The sequence below is a fragment of the Macaca thibetana genome, chromosome 14, assembly GCF_024542745.1.
Source record: "Macaca thibetana thibetana isolate TM-01 chromosome 14, ASM2454274v1, whole genome shotgun sequence".
Lineage (NCBI taxonomy): Eukaryota > Metazoa > Chordata > Mammalia > Primates > Cercopithecidae > Macaca > Macaca thibetana.
This window is the reverse complement of record NC_065591.1, coordinates 42,047,942-42,064,643: the sequence shown is the minus strand read 5'-3', so window position 1 is coordinate 42,064,643 and position 16,702 is coordinate 42,047,942. Positions and strand designations below refer to the sequence as shown.

The 16,702-nt window shown below is 41.8% G+C and overlaps 1 protein-coding gene and 1 pseudogene across 1 annotated transcript in view; one reads left to right on the top strand and one right to left on the bottom strand.

The window, feature by feature from the left end:
• The first annotated feature begins 3,169 nt into the window (after positions 1 to 3,169).
• LOC126936447 (protein Wiz-like) lies at positions 3,170 to 5,963 on the top strand (annotated as a pseudogene).
• A 319-nt stretch (positions 5,964 to 6,282) lies between these two features.
• The window catches only part of LOC126936446 (mas-related G-protein coupled receptor member X3-like), an 11,433-nt gene continuing 1,013 nt past the window's right edge, over positions 6,283 to 16,702 (bottom strand). Inside the window, exons 2-3 of the mRNA XM_050759237.1 lie at positions 15,710 to 15,812; positions 6,283 to 6,616 (exon numbers count right to left, since the gene is read on the bottom strand). Coding sequence (XP_050615194.1) covers positions 6,283 to 6,616; positions 15,710 to 15,812 — 437 coding nt within the window. The remainder of the gene's footprint in view (positions 6,617 to 15,709; positions 15,813 to 16,702) is intronic.

Here is a 16,702-nt window from a genome sequence, read left to right as displayed (position 1 = left end):
TAGCTAGCAAGAAAAAAGGAACTAAATGAGTTGAAAATTGTTCTTTCAATGTGTTGAGGAGGGGTTGGGGATGGTGGGGTGGGGGATTACTATAGTCCATTCTAAACCTGCCTGTCCTATTTGTTTTATTGTGTTAAGAACACCAAACATGAGTTCCACCCTCTTAACAATTTCTAAGTAAATAATACAGTGTTGTTAATTGTAATTGGAATGTCATATGGCAGAATTTATTCATCTTCCACAACTGAAACTTTGTACCTGTTGATTAGCAACTCTCTACTTTTCTCTTCTCCCAATTCTTGGCAACTACCATTCTATCCTCTGATTTCCTGAGTGTGACTATTCTGGATGCTATTACCTGCATAACAGGTGGGTTCGACCTCTTGGTGAGTGACAGTCCAATGACCACAACCTTTATGTCCTTAAGTATTTTGTCTGCATTATTAAGAAATGCATGTGCCTAGAAAATACTTAAGAAATCATTCTCTATCATAAAGAATTCTCTAAGAGAAGCCTAGCACTCTCTTTGTGCAACCAGAATTTTTATTACTGATTCAAGCTTCTTATTCATTATTGGTTTGTTTAGGTTTTTCATTTCTTCATAGCTCAATTGGGTAGATTGCATGTGTGTAGAAATTTATCAATTTCTTTTAGGTTATCTAATGTGGGGTGTAAAATGGTTCATAATGTTCAACCATTATGCAACCATAGTTTATTTAACTCCCTTTTCTAGGTAAGAAAATATTTTCCCTTTTCTCCGACTGTCATGAGTTTTGTCTTTAGACTCTGAGCCATAAAATTTAGCAACTTGCTTTGAAAACATACCACATTTTGTGTGTGAGAGAGACACATTCAAATTGCTTTTTAGTCATGATCTCACAGGCAGTAACACCAGCTCCATGAGATGAGCCAAGAAACAAATTATCTCTATTTTTAAAAGGCCAATAAAAAAAGGGTTAAGTATCTGATTATAGAACTGGAAACAAGCTTAGCTGCTGGAGTCAGCTTGGTGCACGTAAGAGTAACCACCAAATGGCTTCATGGTGAGTGCAAATTGAGGTTTATTGATACTTGATGTAACTTGACTTGTTAGAGTCTTAGTTTACTCATAAGCAACGAGCTTAGAAATGAAAGGGAGAATTGAAGAGACTGGCAATGTATGCAGTTTATTTTTATTTTCTTTGTAAGCTTTTCTTCTGATTTGTGCTTTTTTATAAACAAGAATCTCAAGTTGATGTTCAATATCAAAGAAATATCCATAATATGTTTGGCAGAAATGCTTACCATGTAAAAGTGCTTTCACATCATATATTATTTGGTATTCTACCTTTTCTCATATTCTTCTGTCATTTTGTTTATAGGTCATCTCATATAATATCTACTGATGAATATATATCTCAAGCTCAGTTCTATTTCCTGAATTCCAGACCCACATGTAGAATTGCTTATGCACTTCTTGGATGACTATTAGGTCTCTCAAAACTAGCATATTCAATACTCAGTTACTGACATTTCTTCCATCTTAATTTTGCCCCTCCTACATGACTATATGACTTCTTCATACAGTTAATTGTAATTGTGTTCTTTCTGTTGCTCAGGTCAGAATCTTGGAGTCATTCTTAATACCTCTTATTCAGACCTAAAATTGTGTCTTTGACTGAATTCTACCATCTCTACCTTTAAAATCTATGTGTATTTCAATACTTTCACCATCTCCAACACCTCATTAGTTCAAATCACCAAGATTCTTGCCTTAGAAATTATAATAGCCTCTTAACTGGGTTTCCTGGTTCAATTTTGCCTCCAAAACCTATTCCGTACATAGTAGCCAGAGTCATTCGGTTAAAATGTGACAGCATATTATCACTTCACTTAAACCTTTCAGTGCCTTCCTCCTCCCTTAAAGTTCAAGTTAAAATCATTACATGATTTATAAGACTCACTGATCTGGCTTCATTACTATTCCTCTGAATTTTCTCCTCCTGCATTCCCTTCAACTCATTCTTTCTGCTGACACTGGAATCCTTTATACATCATCAGACAAACTCCTGCTTCGGGGTCTTTGCCTTGAAGGGTTCAATCTGCCGAGAATAATATCTTACAGATACTTACATAACTTCATCCCTCACATCCTTCAGGTCCTTACTACTTACTTGTGGCCTTCCCAATTACCTGCTTAAACTTAGAAGTCTTACGGCAACACACCCACCCCTCTTCCCTGCTCTATTTTTCCCCTTAGCTCTTATTACTATTTATGATACTTAACATGCATTTTTGAAAATTTTATTGCACACTATAATTTAAGCACTATGACAATAGGCAGATTGTTTTGTTAATGATTTGGTACATAGTAACCACTAAATAATAATTTATTGAATTAATGAAGGGCTATATATTTTACCTTAATAGAATGACTTAGAATTTTGCAACATGAACTAATCGGATTTTAAGAAATCCCATCATGGAAGAATGTTTGCTGTCATAGCATAGACTTATAAAAAATCTATGCCTATCTCATCTATTAGGTAGAGCCTAATAAAAAATCCAATATGTAATACTTGTGTTTATCGATTTTTTAAAAGAAAATTGGTAACTTATTTTTGTTCTCAATGCTGACTGCCTTTCTCCTTTGACTTCCTGATAGTTTATAAATATAATTTCAAAATTCTTAAATCTAAAAAGAAAATGGTTACTGGTTACTTTAATTAAAGAAAAAAAAAATTGTCAATTACGCAGACATTAATTACTTTGGGATCAACTGCCCCTCTGTCTGCTGAAGATTTTGAAATACTGGGTCAAGTTCTCGGTTTTCCCCTTTCATCATTGTAATTCCTTTTAAAGTGGCCTTCCCCTGAGCAAAGCTAACATTGAACAAAACTCTAAAGCTTGCCTCTTTTCAAAAAGAAAAAAAAATAAAAACTAAAAAGAAAAGAAGAAAATCATTGTATTAATGCCTCTGTTCTAGTGTGAACAATAATTAGCAGCGAGTTTCACATTTTTAAAACAAAATCTAATTAGTTACGAAGAACACCCAACTCCCCTCTATTATTTTTCTTCTACCTTAATAATTGGCTGGCCTCATATTATTTACCTATTTCTACAAAAACAAAAATTAAACGAACAAAAAACACTCTCAGAGATGCTCAAAGAAAAGGAAGACGGAGCCAAGATGGCCACCTCCACCACCCAGTGCCCAGGGAAAAAAGCGGGGAGCAAGTCGGCGGGGCCGCGCGCGGAGTTGTCCGGGAGCGCGCGCCGGCCTGGGCGCCCCGCCGCAGGGCTCCCCAGCCCCGGCACTGCAGCACCGCCCGCGCCGCCGCCGCCGCCGCCGCCACCGCCACCGCCGCCACCACCACCGCCACCGCCACCGCCACCGCCGCCGCGGGACGAGCCCAGGGACTGGCCGAAGGCCGGGCGGGAGCCAGGGCCCGGGCCCTTGTCCGCGCTGGGCCTGGGTTCTGAGGAAAACGCAGTAGTGGCCATGGACCTGAGTTCTCCCTCGCTCTCTAAGAAGACCCTGCCTGTCCCTGGGGCCCTGGAGCAGGTGACCAGTTGGCTGAGCAGCAACGTGGCTCTGGAGGTTCCTCATGGCAGCAAACAGGAGCTGCAGGACCTCAGATCCCAGAGCCTGACCACCGGCGAGGTCTGCGGCGCCTGCTTTGAGACCTGAAAGGGCCTGTCCAGCCACGCACGACCCCGCCTGCAGTAGCTGGTAGTGGCAGAGTCCGAGAGGCGCGTTGCACCCATCAACCTCCTCTAGGAGCTTATGAAGCAGAAGGGCCTGCCGGACGCCCACCTTGGGCTGACCCCGGGCCTGGCTAAGAAGTCCAGCTGGCTGAAGGAGGTGGTCTCCGGGGACCCCGTCCCGGCTTACTTACCCTGGCCAACTCCTTGGATGCCCCTGCTGTCAACAAAGCCATTAAGTTGCATCTCGGCTTCTCGACCAAGGGCCTGGGCCGCCCCCACCTCCCCAGCTCTCCGCTCCTCAAAAAGACACCACTGGCCCTGGCGGGCTCCTCTACCCCTAAGAATCCTGAGGACAAGAGCCCCGAACTGTCCCTGAGCTGGCCTCCCAAAAGGCACAGTGACCTCAGTCCGAGGCCCTTGAACCTCACCTCAGGCCCAGAGCCAGCACCAGACGTCCGCTGCTGTGAGTTCTGTGGTGAGTTCTTCTAGAACCGCAAGGGCTACTGGAGCCACACGGGCTCCCACCTGAGGCAAATGGGCGTGACTGAAGGGTATGTCAACGGCTCGCCCATCGACAGGCTGCGGGAGATCCTGAAGAGAGAGACCCAGTCTCGCCCTGGCAGACCTCCCAACCAGCCAGGGCCAAGTCCAAAAGCTCTGGCCAAGATGATGGGCGGCACAGGTCCTGGCAGCTCACCGGAAACCCACAGCCCCTCGGACCTTCACATCTCACCCTTGGCCAAGAAGTTGCCACCGCCACCATGGCAGCCCCCTGGGCTACTCACCAACTGCCTCTACTCCTCCCACGGCCCGGAAGATGTTCCCAGGTCTGACTGCACCCTCCCTGCCCAAGAAGCTGAAGTCTGAACAAATACGGGTGATCAAGCAGGAGATGCTGCCGGGGGCCTTTCATGGGGAGCTACACCTGTCTGAGGGTCCCTGGGAGGCGCCACGGGAAGACATGATACCTCTGAACCTGTCTTCCCGGGCAGAGCCGGTGCGCGACATCGCTATAAGTTCTGCGGCGGGTTCTTTGAGAAGCGCAAGGGCCTATCTAGTCACGCATGCTCCCACCTGCTGCAGATGGGTGTGACCGAGTGGTCAGTCCATGGTTCGTCCATTGACACTGCGAGAGATCCTCTAGAAGTCCAAGCCGTGCCTCATCAGGAAGGAATCAATCACTGGCTGGAGACCTGGTCCCTGCCTTGGCTGAGAATGGGCCTCCCACTGTGGCCCCTGGGCCCGTGCAGTCCCCACTGCTGCTATCGTCTGGCCGGTCAGGCAAACCAGGCACAGGGCCGGCCCAGGTTTCCTTGTGAGCTCAGCCTGACTCCCATCTCTGGGGCCAAGCCCTGAGCCACTGGCTACCTGGGCTCAGTGGCAGCCAAGCTGCCCCTGCAGGAGGACCGCCTCCTCCCCAGCAGAGGTCAAAGCCAAGACCTACATCCAGACTGAACCGCCCTTCAAGACAAAGACCATTCACAAGAAGACCTCCCACTCCTCCACCGAGGCCTGCTGCGAGCTGTGTGGACTTTACTTTGAAAACCGCAAGGCTCTGGCCAGCCACGCACGGGAACACCTGTGGCAGTTCAACGTGACCGAGTGGCGCATCAGTGGTTCGCCCATCGAGACACTGAGCGAGTGGATCAAGCACCAATCCCAAAAGGTGGGCGCCTACCGCAGTTATACATCCAGGGCAGCTGCCCCTTCACCAAGAAGTACCGCAGTGCCAGCCATGGCCATGACAGTGACAAGCGGCCGTCCCTGAGCTGCACCCAGGCGCCTGGCCGTGGTAGGCTGCAGTGCTGGGGGCCTGGGAACCAGAGCCTGAGGCTGGCCGGGCAGCCCACAGTGGTGAGCAGCCTCTGGCAGCCAGGCCGCTGGACACCGTAAAGGCTGAAGCGCACCAGCGGCAGAACATCAACAAATTCGAATGCCGACAAGCACGTCCTCCAGATGCCTCCACAGCCGGGGGAGGTGAGGAGACCGATGACCTACAGCAGAAGCTGGAGGAGGTGAGGCAACCCCACCCTGAGTCCGGCCGGTCCCCTCCCTGGTGACCCTGACATCACTTGTCAAGTTCGTGGGCAACATCTACACTTGTCCTCAAATGCAAGTTCTGCGAAATGAAATTCCAGGGCCCCCTCTCTATCCAGGAAGAGTAGGTGTGGCACTTACAGCTGCACATCCTGGAGATGAACTTCTCCAAAGTGGACCCACAGCCTAAGGAGTCCCAGGCCCTGCAGGCACAGACAGTGGCGGCAGAGGCTTCCTAACACAAAAGCATTCCAGATCCCCTCTCATGCCACCTGTGTCTCCTCTTCTTCCTCTGTATCCTCGTCCCTCATCCTCTTTCTTTCCATTTCCGTAGGAGCAAGCCAAAACCTCAAACCGGCGCCCCTTGGGGTCTGGGCACTCTACAGCCAGGGCGCCGGGAGCAAGCTAGCAGCCCTTCCCCCAGTCCGAAGACTCTGGGACCACGGGGTGTCTTCCTTCAGCCTATGCCCACTTGGTCCAGCAGGGGCAGCAGCCAGGTCTCGGGTGGCAGCCGATCTGGTCGCAGGGGAAGACAGCACTCCCCATTCTAGCAGCCAGTCAGGGCGATGTCTGCCATCCGTGGCCATTTGCAAAGACCCCAAACACCCCTGTTCTGGTTCCCTCTCGCCCCCATGAATATCCTCTCACACGCTTGTACATGCGAACACACACGCACCTTGTGAGACCTGGGATCTGCCCCAGATCCCCAGTTCCAGGATCGAACGACCACATCATGCCACGGTGCTTGCTCAGGGGAAGCCATGCTCCCTCTTTGTGGCCAGCTGGAGCCTGGGAGCCCCCCACTGAGCCCCCAATGCCACGGAAATCCTTATTGGCTGCCCCCCAGAGGGGCCTTCCCAACTGGGAAGAGCCTAGAGCTGACAGCTGACTCCTGCCATGTCAAGACCCCTAAAGAGCCTCATGGGCTTTGGGACCCTGGAGGGTGAGAAGGCGGGGTGGGACTCTTCCTCCCCCACCCCTGACCCCTCCCCCTTTTCACTGTTGCTTTCTATGTATAGCTCCCTACGCTTTTCAGTTTTTTAAAAACGTGTTTTGTGTAGAAAATAAGGAACGTGGATCTTTTTATTTTGCAATCCTGGACCAGCTAGAAGCCTTTGACCTTTTAAAAGCTTAAAAGCTTTTAAATCAACATTAAAAGCTGATTGACCTTTTAACTTTTTTCAGTGACCACATTTTAGTTATCGATGTACCTAGAAGTATGTAAGTTAGACTAAATTTCTCTTCTGGAAAAGTCCCGGGGCGAATGAAAAAGGAAGGAAGCGAGGACTCCCTCTCGAAGTAGTCAATGAGGTATAGGAAGGGGGAAAAAATGGCCACGGAATCTGTGGATCCAAGTTCGAGTCAGATGCTGTGACAGGAATGCGAAGCTGAAATGGTAACTTGGATGTGGTCAAAATTGTATTAATTCTTTTCCAAAACAACACTCGTGTAAGATAAGATTATCTTATTCCCATTTTACAGATAAATAACCTAAGTTGCTCATGCAAGAAAATGAATCTATTATATACGTTTACATATTTGTGTACACACATATACAAATATGGACATACACCTACATATATATTACATGAATAAATATATATATTATATTTATAAAATTTTCCCTTGTGACAAGAATGATTTAAGTTTGTTTTAACATCTTTAAGATAGTAAGCAAAAGAAGTGAAATTGATACTTAGTGTTGACAACATAGATGTATGACTGGATGCCCAACAAAGCAGTGAAAAAATTATCTTTAATTTTCTACTGACTGCTTAAAATGATGAAACCAACTCATGGGTTAAATACCATTAAATGTTAAACCAATGCATGAATCAAGTGGAACAATTCCTAAAATGTCCATTAGGCAGTAATTCTGGTGAAGAACTCCATATTATCCAAGGTTTATATAGTGTGTATTTTACGTTGTTAGTCTTACCACCCACAAAGGAGATTTTAATATTAGAATTAGGAGTCTGAACTTGAGTTCAGATTTTTTAAAAAATGTTTTATTTGTCTTACTTTAAGTTCTGGGATACATGTGCAGAATGTGCAGGCTTGTTATATAGGTATACATGTGCCATGGTGGTTTGATGCACCTATCAACCTGTCATCTAGGGTTTAAGCCCCACATGCATTAGGTATTTGTCCTAATGCTCTCCCTCCCTTTGCCCCCTATCCCGGACAGGCCCTGGTGTGTGTTGTTCCCCTCCCTGTGTCCATGAATTCTTATTGTTCAACTCCCACTTATGAGTGAGAACATGCAGTGTTTGGCTTTCTGTTCCTGTGATAGTTTGCTGAGGATGATGGCTTCCAGCTTCATCCATGTCCCTGGAAAGGACATGACGTCATTCTTTTTATGGCTGCATAGTATTCTATGATGTATATGTACCACATTTTCTTTATCAAGTCCATCATGGATGGGCATTTGGATTGCTTCCATGTCTTTGCTACTATAAATAGTGTTGGAGTAAACATATGTGTCTTTATAGTAGAATGATTTATATTCCTTTGGGTATATACCCAGTAATGCGATTGCTGAGTCAAATAGTATTTCTTCTTCTAGATCCTTGAGGAATCAACACAGTGTCTTCCACAATAGTTGAACTAATTTACATTCATACAACAGTGTAAAAGCATTCCTATTTCTCTATAGCCTCACCTGCATCTGTTGTTTCTTGACTTTTTAGTAATAGCCAATCTGACTGGCATGAGAGGATATCTCATTATGGTTTTGATTTGCATTTCTCTAATAATCAGTGCTGTTGAGCTTTTTTTCATATATTTGTTGGCTGCATAAATGTCTTATTTGAGAAGTGTCTGTTTATATCCTTTGCGCATTTTTTGATGGAGTTGTTTATTTTCTTGTAAATTTGTGTAAGTTTTTTGTAGATTCTGGAAATTACACCTCTATCAGATGGGTAGATTGCAAAAATTTTCTCCCATTCTGTAGGTTGCCTGTTCACTCTGATGGTAGTTTCTTTTGCTGTGCAGAAGCTTTTTAATTTAATTAGATAGCAGTTTTTAATTTTCATTTTTGTTGCAATTGCTTTTGGTATTTTTGTTGTGAAATCTTTGCTTATGCCTATGTCCTGAATGGTATTGCCTAGGTTTTCTTCTATGGTTTTTATGGTTTGGGGTTTTACATTTAAGTCTTTAATCTGTCTTGAGTTAATGTTTGTATAAGGTGTAAGGTAGGGGTCCAGTTTCAGTTTTCTGCATATGGCTAGCCAGTTTTCTCAGCACCATTTATTAAATAGGAAATCCTTTCCCAATTGCTTGTTTTTTGTCATATTTGTCAAAGATCAGCTGGTTGTAGATGTGTGGTGTTATTTCTGAGGTCTCTGTTCTGTTTCGTTTGTCTGTATGTCTGTTTTAGTACAAGTACCATGCTGTTTTGATTACTGTAGCCTTGTAGTATAGTTTGAAGTTGGGTAGCATGATGACACCAGCTTTGTTCTTTTTGCTTAGGATTGTCTTGGCTATACAGGCTCTTCTGTGATTCCATATGAAATGTAAAATAGTTGTTTCTAATTCTGTAAAGAATGTCAATGGCAGTTTGATGGGAATAGCATTGAATCTGTAAATTACTTTGGGCAATATGGCCATTTTCATGATACTGATTTTTCCAATTCATGAGGATGAAATGGTTTTCCATTCTTTTGTCCTCTCTTATTTCGTTGAGCACTGGTTTGTAGTTCTCCTTGAATAGGTCTTTCACATCCCTTGTTAGCAATATTCCTAGGTATTTTATTCTCTTTGTAGCAATTGTGAATGGGAGTGCATTCATGATTTGGTTCTCTGCTTGTCTATTGTTTGTGTATAGGAATGTTTGTGATTTTTATACATTGATTTTGTATCCTGAGACTTTGCTGAAGTTGTTAAACAGCTTAAGGAATTTTTGGACTGAGATCATGGGGTTTTCTAAATACAGAATCATGTTATCTGCAAACAGAGACAACTTGACTTCCTCTCTTCATATTTGAATATGTTTATTTCTTTCTCTTGCATGATTGCCCTGGCCAGAACTTCCAATACTATGTTGAATAGGAGTTGTGAGAGACGGCATCCTTGTCTTGTGCTGCATTTCAAAAGGAATGCTTCCAGCTTTTTTCCATTCAGTATGATATTGGCTGTGGGTTTGCCATAAATAGCTCTTATTATTTTGAGATATGTTCCATTAATACCTAGCTTATTGAGAGTTTTTCACATGAAGGGATGTTGCACTTTATTCAAGGCCTTTTCTGCATCTATTGAGATAATTATGTGGTTTTTGTCATTGATTCTGTTTATGTGATGAATTACATTTATTGATTTGCATATGTTGAACAAACCTTGCATCCCAGGGATAAAGCTGACTTCAGAGTGAAGGATAAACTTATTGATGTGCCGCTGGATTCGGTTTGCAGGTATTTTATTGAGGATTTTCACATCAATGTTCATTGGGGATACTGGCCTGAAGGGGTATGTGTGTGTGTGTGTGTGTGTGTGTGTGTGTGTGTCTGGCGGATGTTGATATCAGGAAGATGCTGGCCTCATAAAATGAGTTAGGTTGGAGTCCCTCCTTTTCAATTGTTTGCAAGTTTCAAAGAGAATGGTACAAATTTCTCTTTGTACCTCTGGTAGAATTCGGCTATGAATCCATCTGGTCCTGGGCTTTGTTTGGTTGGTAGGCTATGAATTACTGCCTCAATTTCAGAACTTGTTGTTAGTCTAGTCAGGGATTCAACTTCTTCCAGGTTTAGTCTTTGGAAGGTGTATGTGTCCAGGAATTTATCCATGTCTTCTAGATTCTCTAGTTTATTTGCATAGAGGTGTTTATATAGTATTCTCTGACGGTAGTTTGTATTTCTGTGAGGTCAGTGGTGATATCCCCTTTATCATTTTTTATTGTGTCTATTTGATTCTTCTATCTTTTTCTCTTTATTAGTCTGCCTGGAAGTCTATCTATTTTGTTAATCTTTTCAAAAAACCACCTCATAGGTTCACTGATTTTTTGAAGGATTTTTCATGTCTCTATGTCCTTCAGTTCTGCTCATATCTTAGTTATTTCTTGTCTTCTGCTAGCGTTTGGATTTGTTTGTTCTTGCTTTTCTAGTTCTTTTAATTGTGATGTTAGGGTGTTGATTTGAGATTGTTCCAGCTTTCTGATGTGCACAATTAGTGCTATCAATTTCCCTCTAAACACTGCTTTGGCTGTGTCCCAGAGATTCTGGTACGTTGTGTCTTTGTTCTCATTGGTGTCAAAGAACTTCTTGATTTCTGCCTTAATTTCGTTATTTACCCAGGACTCATTTGGGAGCAGGTTGTTCAATTTCCATGTAGTTGTGTGGTTTTAAGTGGGTTTCTTAATCCTGAATTCTAATTTGATTGCACTGTGGTCTGAGAGACTGTTTGTTTTAATTTCTGTTCTTTTGCATTTGCTGAGGAGTGTTTTACTTCCAATTATGTGGTCGATTTTAGAATAAGTGCTATGTGGTGCTGAGAAGACTGTATATTCTGTTGATTTGGAGTGAGAGTTCTGTAGATGTCTATTAGGTCCACTTGATCCAGAGCTGAGTTAATGACCTGAATATTCTTGTTAATTTTCTGTCTTTGATCTGTCTTAATATTGACATTAGACAGGTCTATTATTGTGTGGGAGTTAAGTCTCTTTGTAAGTCTCTAAGAACTTGTTTTTTGAAGATGAGTGCTCCTGTATTGGGTGCATATATATTTAGGATAGTTAGCTCTTCTTGTTGTATTGATTCCTTTGCCATTATGTAATGCCCTTCTTTGTCTTTTTTGATCTTTGTTGGTTTAAAGTCCGTTTATCAGAGATTAGGATTGTGACCTCTGTTTTTTTGTTTGGTTTTGTTTTGTTTTTGTTTTGTTTGTTTGTTTTTTGCTTTCCATTTGCTTGGCAAATATTCCTTCATTTGTGTCTTTTCATGTGAGATGGGTCTCCTGAATACAGCACACCATTGGGTCTTGACTCTTTATCCAATTTGCCAGTCTGTGTCTTTTCATTGGGGAATTTTGCCCATTTACATTTAAGGTTGATATTGTTATATGTGAATTTGTTCCTGTCATCATGACGCTAGCTGGTTATTTTGCACACTAGTAGATGCAGTTTCTTCATAGTGTCATTGGTCTTTATATTTTTGGTGGTTTTGCAGTGGCTGATACTGGTTTTTCCTTTCCATATTTTGTACTTCCTCAGGAGCTCCTGCAAGGCAGGCCTTGTGGGAGTTTCAGTTTTCATTCTTTCCTTTGTATAGTGGTTATTCTTGAAAAAACAAAACAAAAAATGAAACCAAACAAAAAAAAAACTCTTAAATGCTTTTGCCTCAGTTTTATAAAATAAGAGGTAATACCATATATCAGTCATCTTTTGTGAATGTTGGGTTTGCCAACATTAAGAACCTTAAATATCCAATCAGAAGCATTATAATAACACATGGTAATAGTTTAGTGACTTGCAAGTAGTTATGAGATAAGCATTTATTTGAAATTCATTTCCTCTATAACCAAAAATAATCTGAGATAATTGGGTTCAGAAATGTGACAACAGTACCAACATAACTATAAGTTGCCTTCCAAAGGCAACCTAACTAACTTGAAGTTAAAGATGAGCATAACCCATTAAATAAACTGCAAGTTGTCTAAATATGCATCAATATTTTCATTACGGTTATTATTATAACTTGTGTTTCATGACCAATGTGAAAATCGGGTACTCAGCTTCTCGTATAATCTCCTGCTGAAGTATTTCTGGAATAATTTAGTTTTTTTGTTTTGTTTTGTTTTGTTTTGTTTTCGAGACAGAGTCTCACTGTTTTACCCAGGCTGGAGTGCAATGGCATGATCTTGGTTCTCTGCAACCTCCACCTACAGGGTTCAAGCTATTCTCGTCCCTCAGCCTCCCAAGTAGCTGGCATTATAGCTGTGTGCGACCACACAGCTACTTTTTGCATTTTTAGTAGAGACAGGATTTTGCCATGTTGGCCAGGCTGGTCTCAAACTCCTGGCCTCAAGTGATCCGTCCGTCTCAGCCTCTCAAATTGCTGGAATTACAGGTATGAGCCACCACCCCTGTCCAATTTAGATGCCATTTGATGATGATCATTTTATTTCTCTTCTAACCTCGGCTTTTTTGTTCTGTTTTGTTTTGTTTTGTATTGTTTCTGTAGCGTAACCACTGTGTTAATATAATGAATATTTCAAAAATCCCAAACCAAAAGAAACCCTATTATGAGAAGTCCAAACCACCTTTATCCATTTTCTGTCCTAAGTTTCTTCTCAGGACCATTAAAGAGTACTGTTTGTTTCCTCACATATTGAATTAGATCTCAGGTAAAATGGGTATTTCTATTTTTGTTCTTGTGGTTTTTCTTGCCAAGTCTTTTTTATTCCCTATATAAGGCATATATAATCCCAAAGAGAGACATACAGGGAGTCACTGCCAGTAAACAATCCACAGGGTATTCTAAAATGGCCCCTATGAACAGATGACTAAGACTCTTAACTAGGAAAAGCCTGTCTGAAAAAGTTCCTGTTTACTTTAGCATGAGTTCCATTCCAGAAGTTTCCACACACATGAAGATTTCTGATTGAAAGTTTCCAGTAGTATTTTTTTTTTTTAATTAAAGAGCACTGAATTCCAGCCTTGGAAACATCTTAAGCTCAAGCTTCTCTCACTACATAACAGTACTAATAACATAATCCAAAAGTGAATTTAAAGTTATAGAGGGGAGTACATTTTATCATATTGACAAATTGCATGTTGAGACTTTTTATTTTTATTTTCATTGCAACATTTTCATTAGCTAAGCTATTTTTTTTTTCTTTGAGACAGAGTCTCATTCTGTTGCTCAAGCTGGAGTACAGTGGCGCAATCTCATCTCACTGCGACCTCCGCCTCCTGGGTCGAAGCCATTCTCAGGCCTCAGCCTCCTGAGTAGCTGGGATTGCAGGCACGCACCACCATGCTCAGGCAATTTTTATATTTTTTAGTAGAGACAGTGTTTCACCGTGTTTACCATGCTGGTCTCAAACTCCTGACCTCAGTTGATCCAACAGCCTCAGCCTCCCAAACTGCTGGGGTTACAGGTGTGAGCCACTTCATCCAACCAAGAAACTCATAACTCAGGCTCACTAGCCATAACCCCAATAAAAATAGACCAAAACATTACCTGACAAATTTTGAGATGGCAAGAAGATTGTAAGGATCAGCACCAGACCTCGGGTCAAAAGTTCAGAATATGAATCCTGACACAATCCGAGTTGTGAATCTGCCTCGTTCTATCACCCAGAGTAAGCCAAGCATGTGAGGCTTCAGTTCACTCACCTGGTAAAATTTAAGGAGTACTGTATGGTTAATGTCCCCATAGGGATAGTGGATGAAAAATAGAGTTACAAGTTTTCTTTTGAGGTGAGGTAGGATTTTCACATCACTTGTTTTGAAAATTAAACATGCAAGATCGGTTTAATTAAAAAGAAAGTTGCAAGGAATTATTAACTCTGACATTATATGTCTATACTTTAAATTCTGGTTTCAGAAAATATAGACACTGTAGTAATGTAATTAGAAGAATAGATAGAATGAGAATTAAGAAGGTATCAACAATATTATGTATCACTAGAATCTTCTATCACACATTCTGGCTTCCTATTACCTTAATCCTTGGCAGTTATACTAATCTCTGTAAACACTGCTTCACTTTTAAATGTCACTAATATGGATCTAATTTTTCTCATTAGTAACCTTTGGCAAATAAATTGGATTGGTGATTCACAAAGTATGTTAAGTGCACTATATGCACTAATCCAACTAGAGGCACACACCAAAACAGCTGAGAAATTTTAGCATGATATTCTTATCTTAAAGCTATGCAAGGTACATTCAAATTCATATCCTAAAATATCTGAGAAGTCATAAAATAAATAAACCAATTAATGTTTGATTAACCCAAATTTTCCCCAAAATGTTTTGACCATGGTATTCTTTTCTAGAAGTAACATGTATTAACACAGTGTAGTTGACTGTGTATGTGTCTGACCCATACCCTATCACTCCTGCAGTTTCAGTGTCAGCTTCTCCAAGGGCCGGGACCTGATTCACTTTTCTTGTGGATTTCCTTTACCTCCCCTACATGTTCCTTTGCCAAGCCTTTCCCCAAGATGGCTTTATCTGCCTGCCTTGCAGAAAGAAGTACTGGGAATTAATACTCTCAACTTCCAAACAGCATCTAAAATGAGATGGTGCACAAATACCCTAGGTCTCTCCCAGCTTTTCTGGTGTGTTTTCCATTGGCTTCCACAGTTTTCCATGAGGTATTAACCTGAAGCACCCACAGTGGTAGGTTGGTTAGAAAGATAATTTATCTTGGCTGCCTTTCTTCTAGTCTCACTCTTCTACCACTGGTGTTTCTTTTAAGTCCTAAACAAGCTACTTGCACCTGAATTCTTGCTCCTGGGCATACTTCTGCCGAATGCGAACTGAGACACATATATAGGAAACCAAATGCTTCCTGCTCTCCTTTTCCGTGACCCAAATATCTGAACAATTACTTCTGAAAACCTCTGAACAGAAATTTCCAGGTATATGCAACCTGAGCTCTTTCCATTGTATTACTATTCTCTGTATATTTTGTAAAAAGTTAAAGTTTGCTGACATTCCCTCTTAGGCATTTTAAGTGCTGGGTCCTTCAAGTGCTGGGTCCTTTAAATTCTGTCACAGTAAAAATTTTACTGGGCAAATTAAACAGGGAAGGAAAACTTTTTTCCAGACTACTGCAACTGGGAAGAAAGACTGAATTCAATCCTGCTGCAACAAAATGTGGAATGTTTAGGTGAATGAGTGAAAAGTATTGGAGAGAAGAGGTTGGTCAATGAGATGTGGATATCACATTTGGTTATTACTGAGTCTGTAATTTTTTTTTTTTTTTTCTGTGCTCTGGCCATCCATGTTTGCTAATTGGTGTTGATCAGGTTAGGTTCCTACCCTCTTACAGAGACTGGGACATAGGGCACTATTGCTTTCATTGTATACATTTCAAAGAGATAGTTCCCAGGTAATTGAAAAAGACATTTATTTGGTTGTAAAACTGCCAAGAGACTTGGAGACAATTTATAAACATTTTAAAGGGGTAGTGAAAAAATGTACAATAGCAAGGTTTTCTTTTTCTTTTCTATTTTTTTTAATTATACTTTAAGTTCTAGGGTACATGTGCACAACGTGCAGGTTTGTTACATATGTATATATGTGCCATGTTGGTGTGCTGCACCCATTAACTTGTCATTTACATTAGGTATATCTCCTAATGCTATCCCTCCCCACCTCACACCAACCCACAACAGGCACCTGTGTGTGATGTTCCCCTTGCTGTGTCCAAGTGTTCTCATTATTCAATTCCCACCTGTGAGTGAGAACATGCAGTGTTTGGTTTTCTGTTGTTGCGATAGTTTGCCGAGAATGATGGTTTCCATCTTCATCCATGTCGCTACAAAGGACATGAACTCATCTTTTTTTATGGCTGCATAGTATTCCAAGATATATATGTGCCATATTTTCTTAATCCAGTCTATCATTGGTGGACATTTGGGTTGGTTCCAAGTCTTTTTTTTTTTTTAATTTATTTATTATTATTATACTTTAAGTTGTAGGGTACATGTGCATAACGTGCAGGTTTGTTACATATGTATACTTGTGCCATGTTGGTGTGCTGCACCCATGAACTCGTCATCTACATCAGGTATAACTCCCAATGCAATCCCTCCCCCCTCCTCCCTCCCCCCTCCCCATGATAGGCCCCGGTGTGTGATGTTCCCCTTCCCGAGTCCAAGTGATCTCATTGTTCAGTTCCCACCTATGAGTGAGAACATGCGGTGTTTGGTTTTCTGTTCTTGTGATAGTTTGCTAAGAATGATGGTTTCCAGCTGCATCCATGTCCCTACAAAGGACACAAACTCATCCTTTTTTATGGCTGCATAGTAT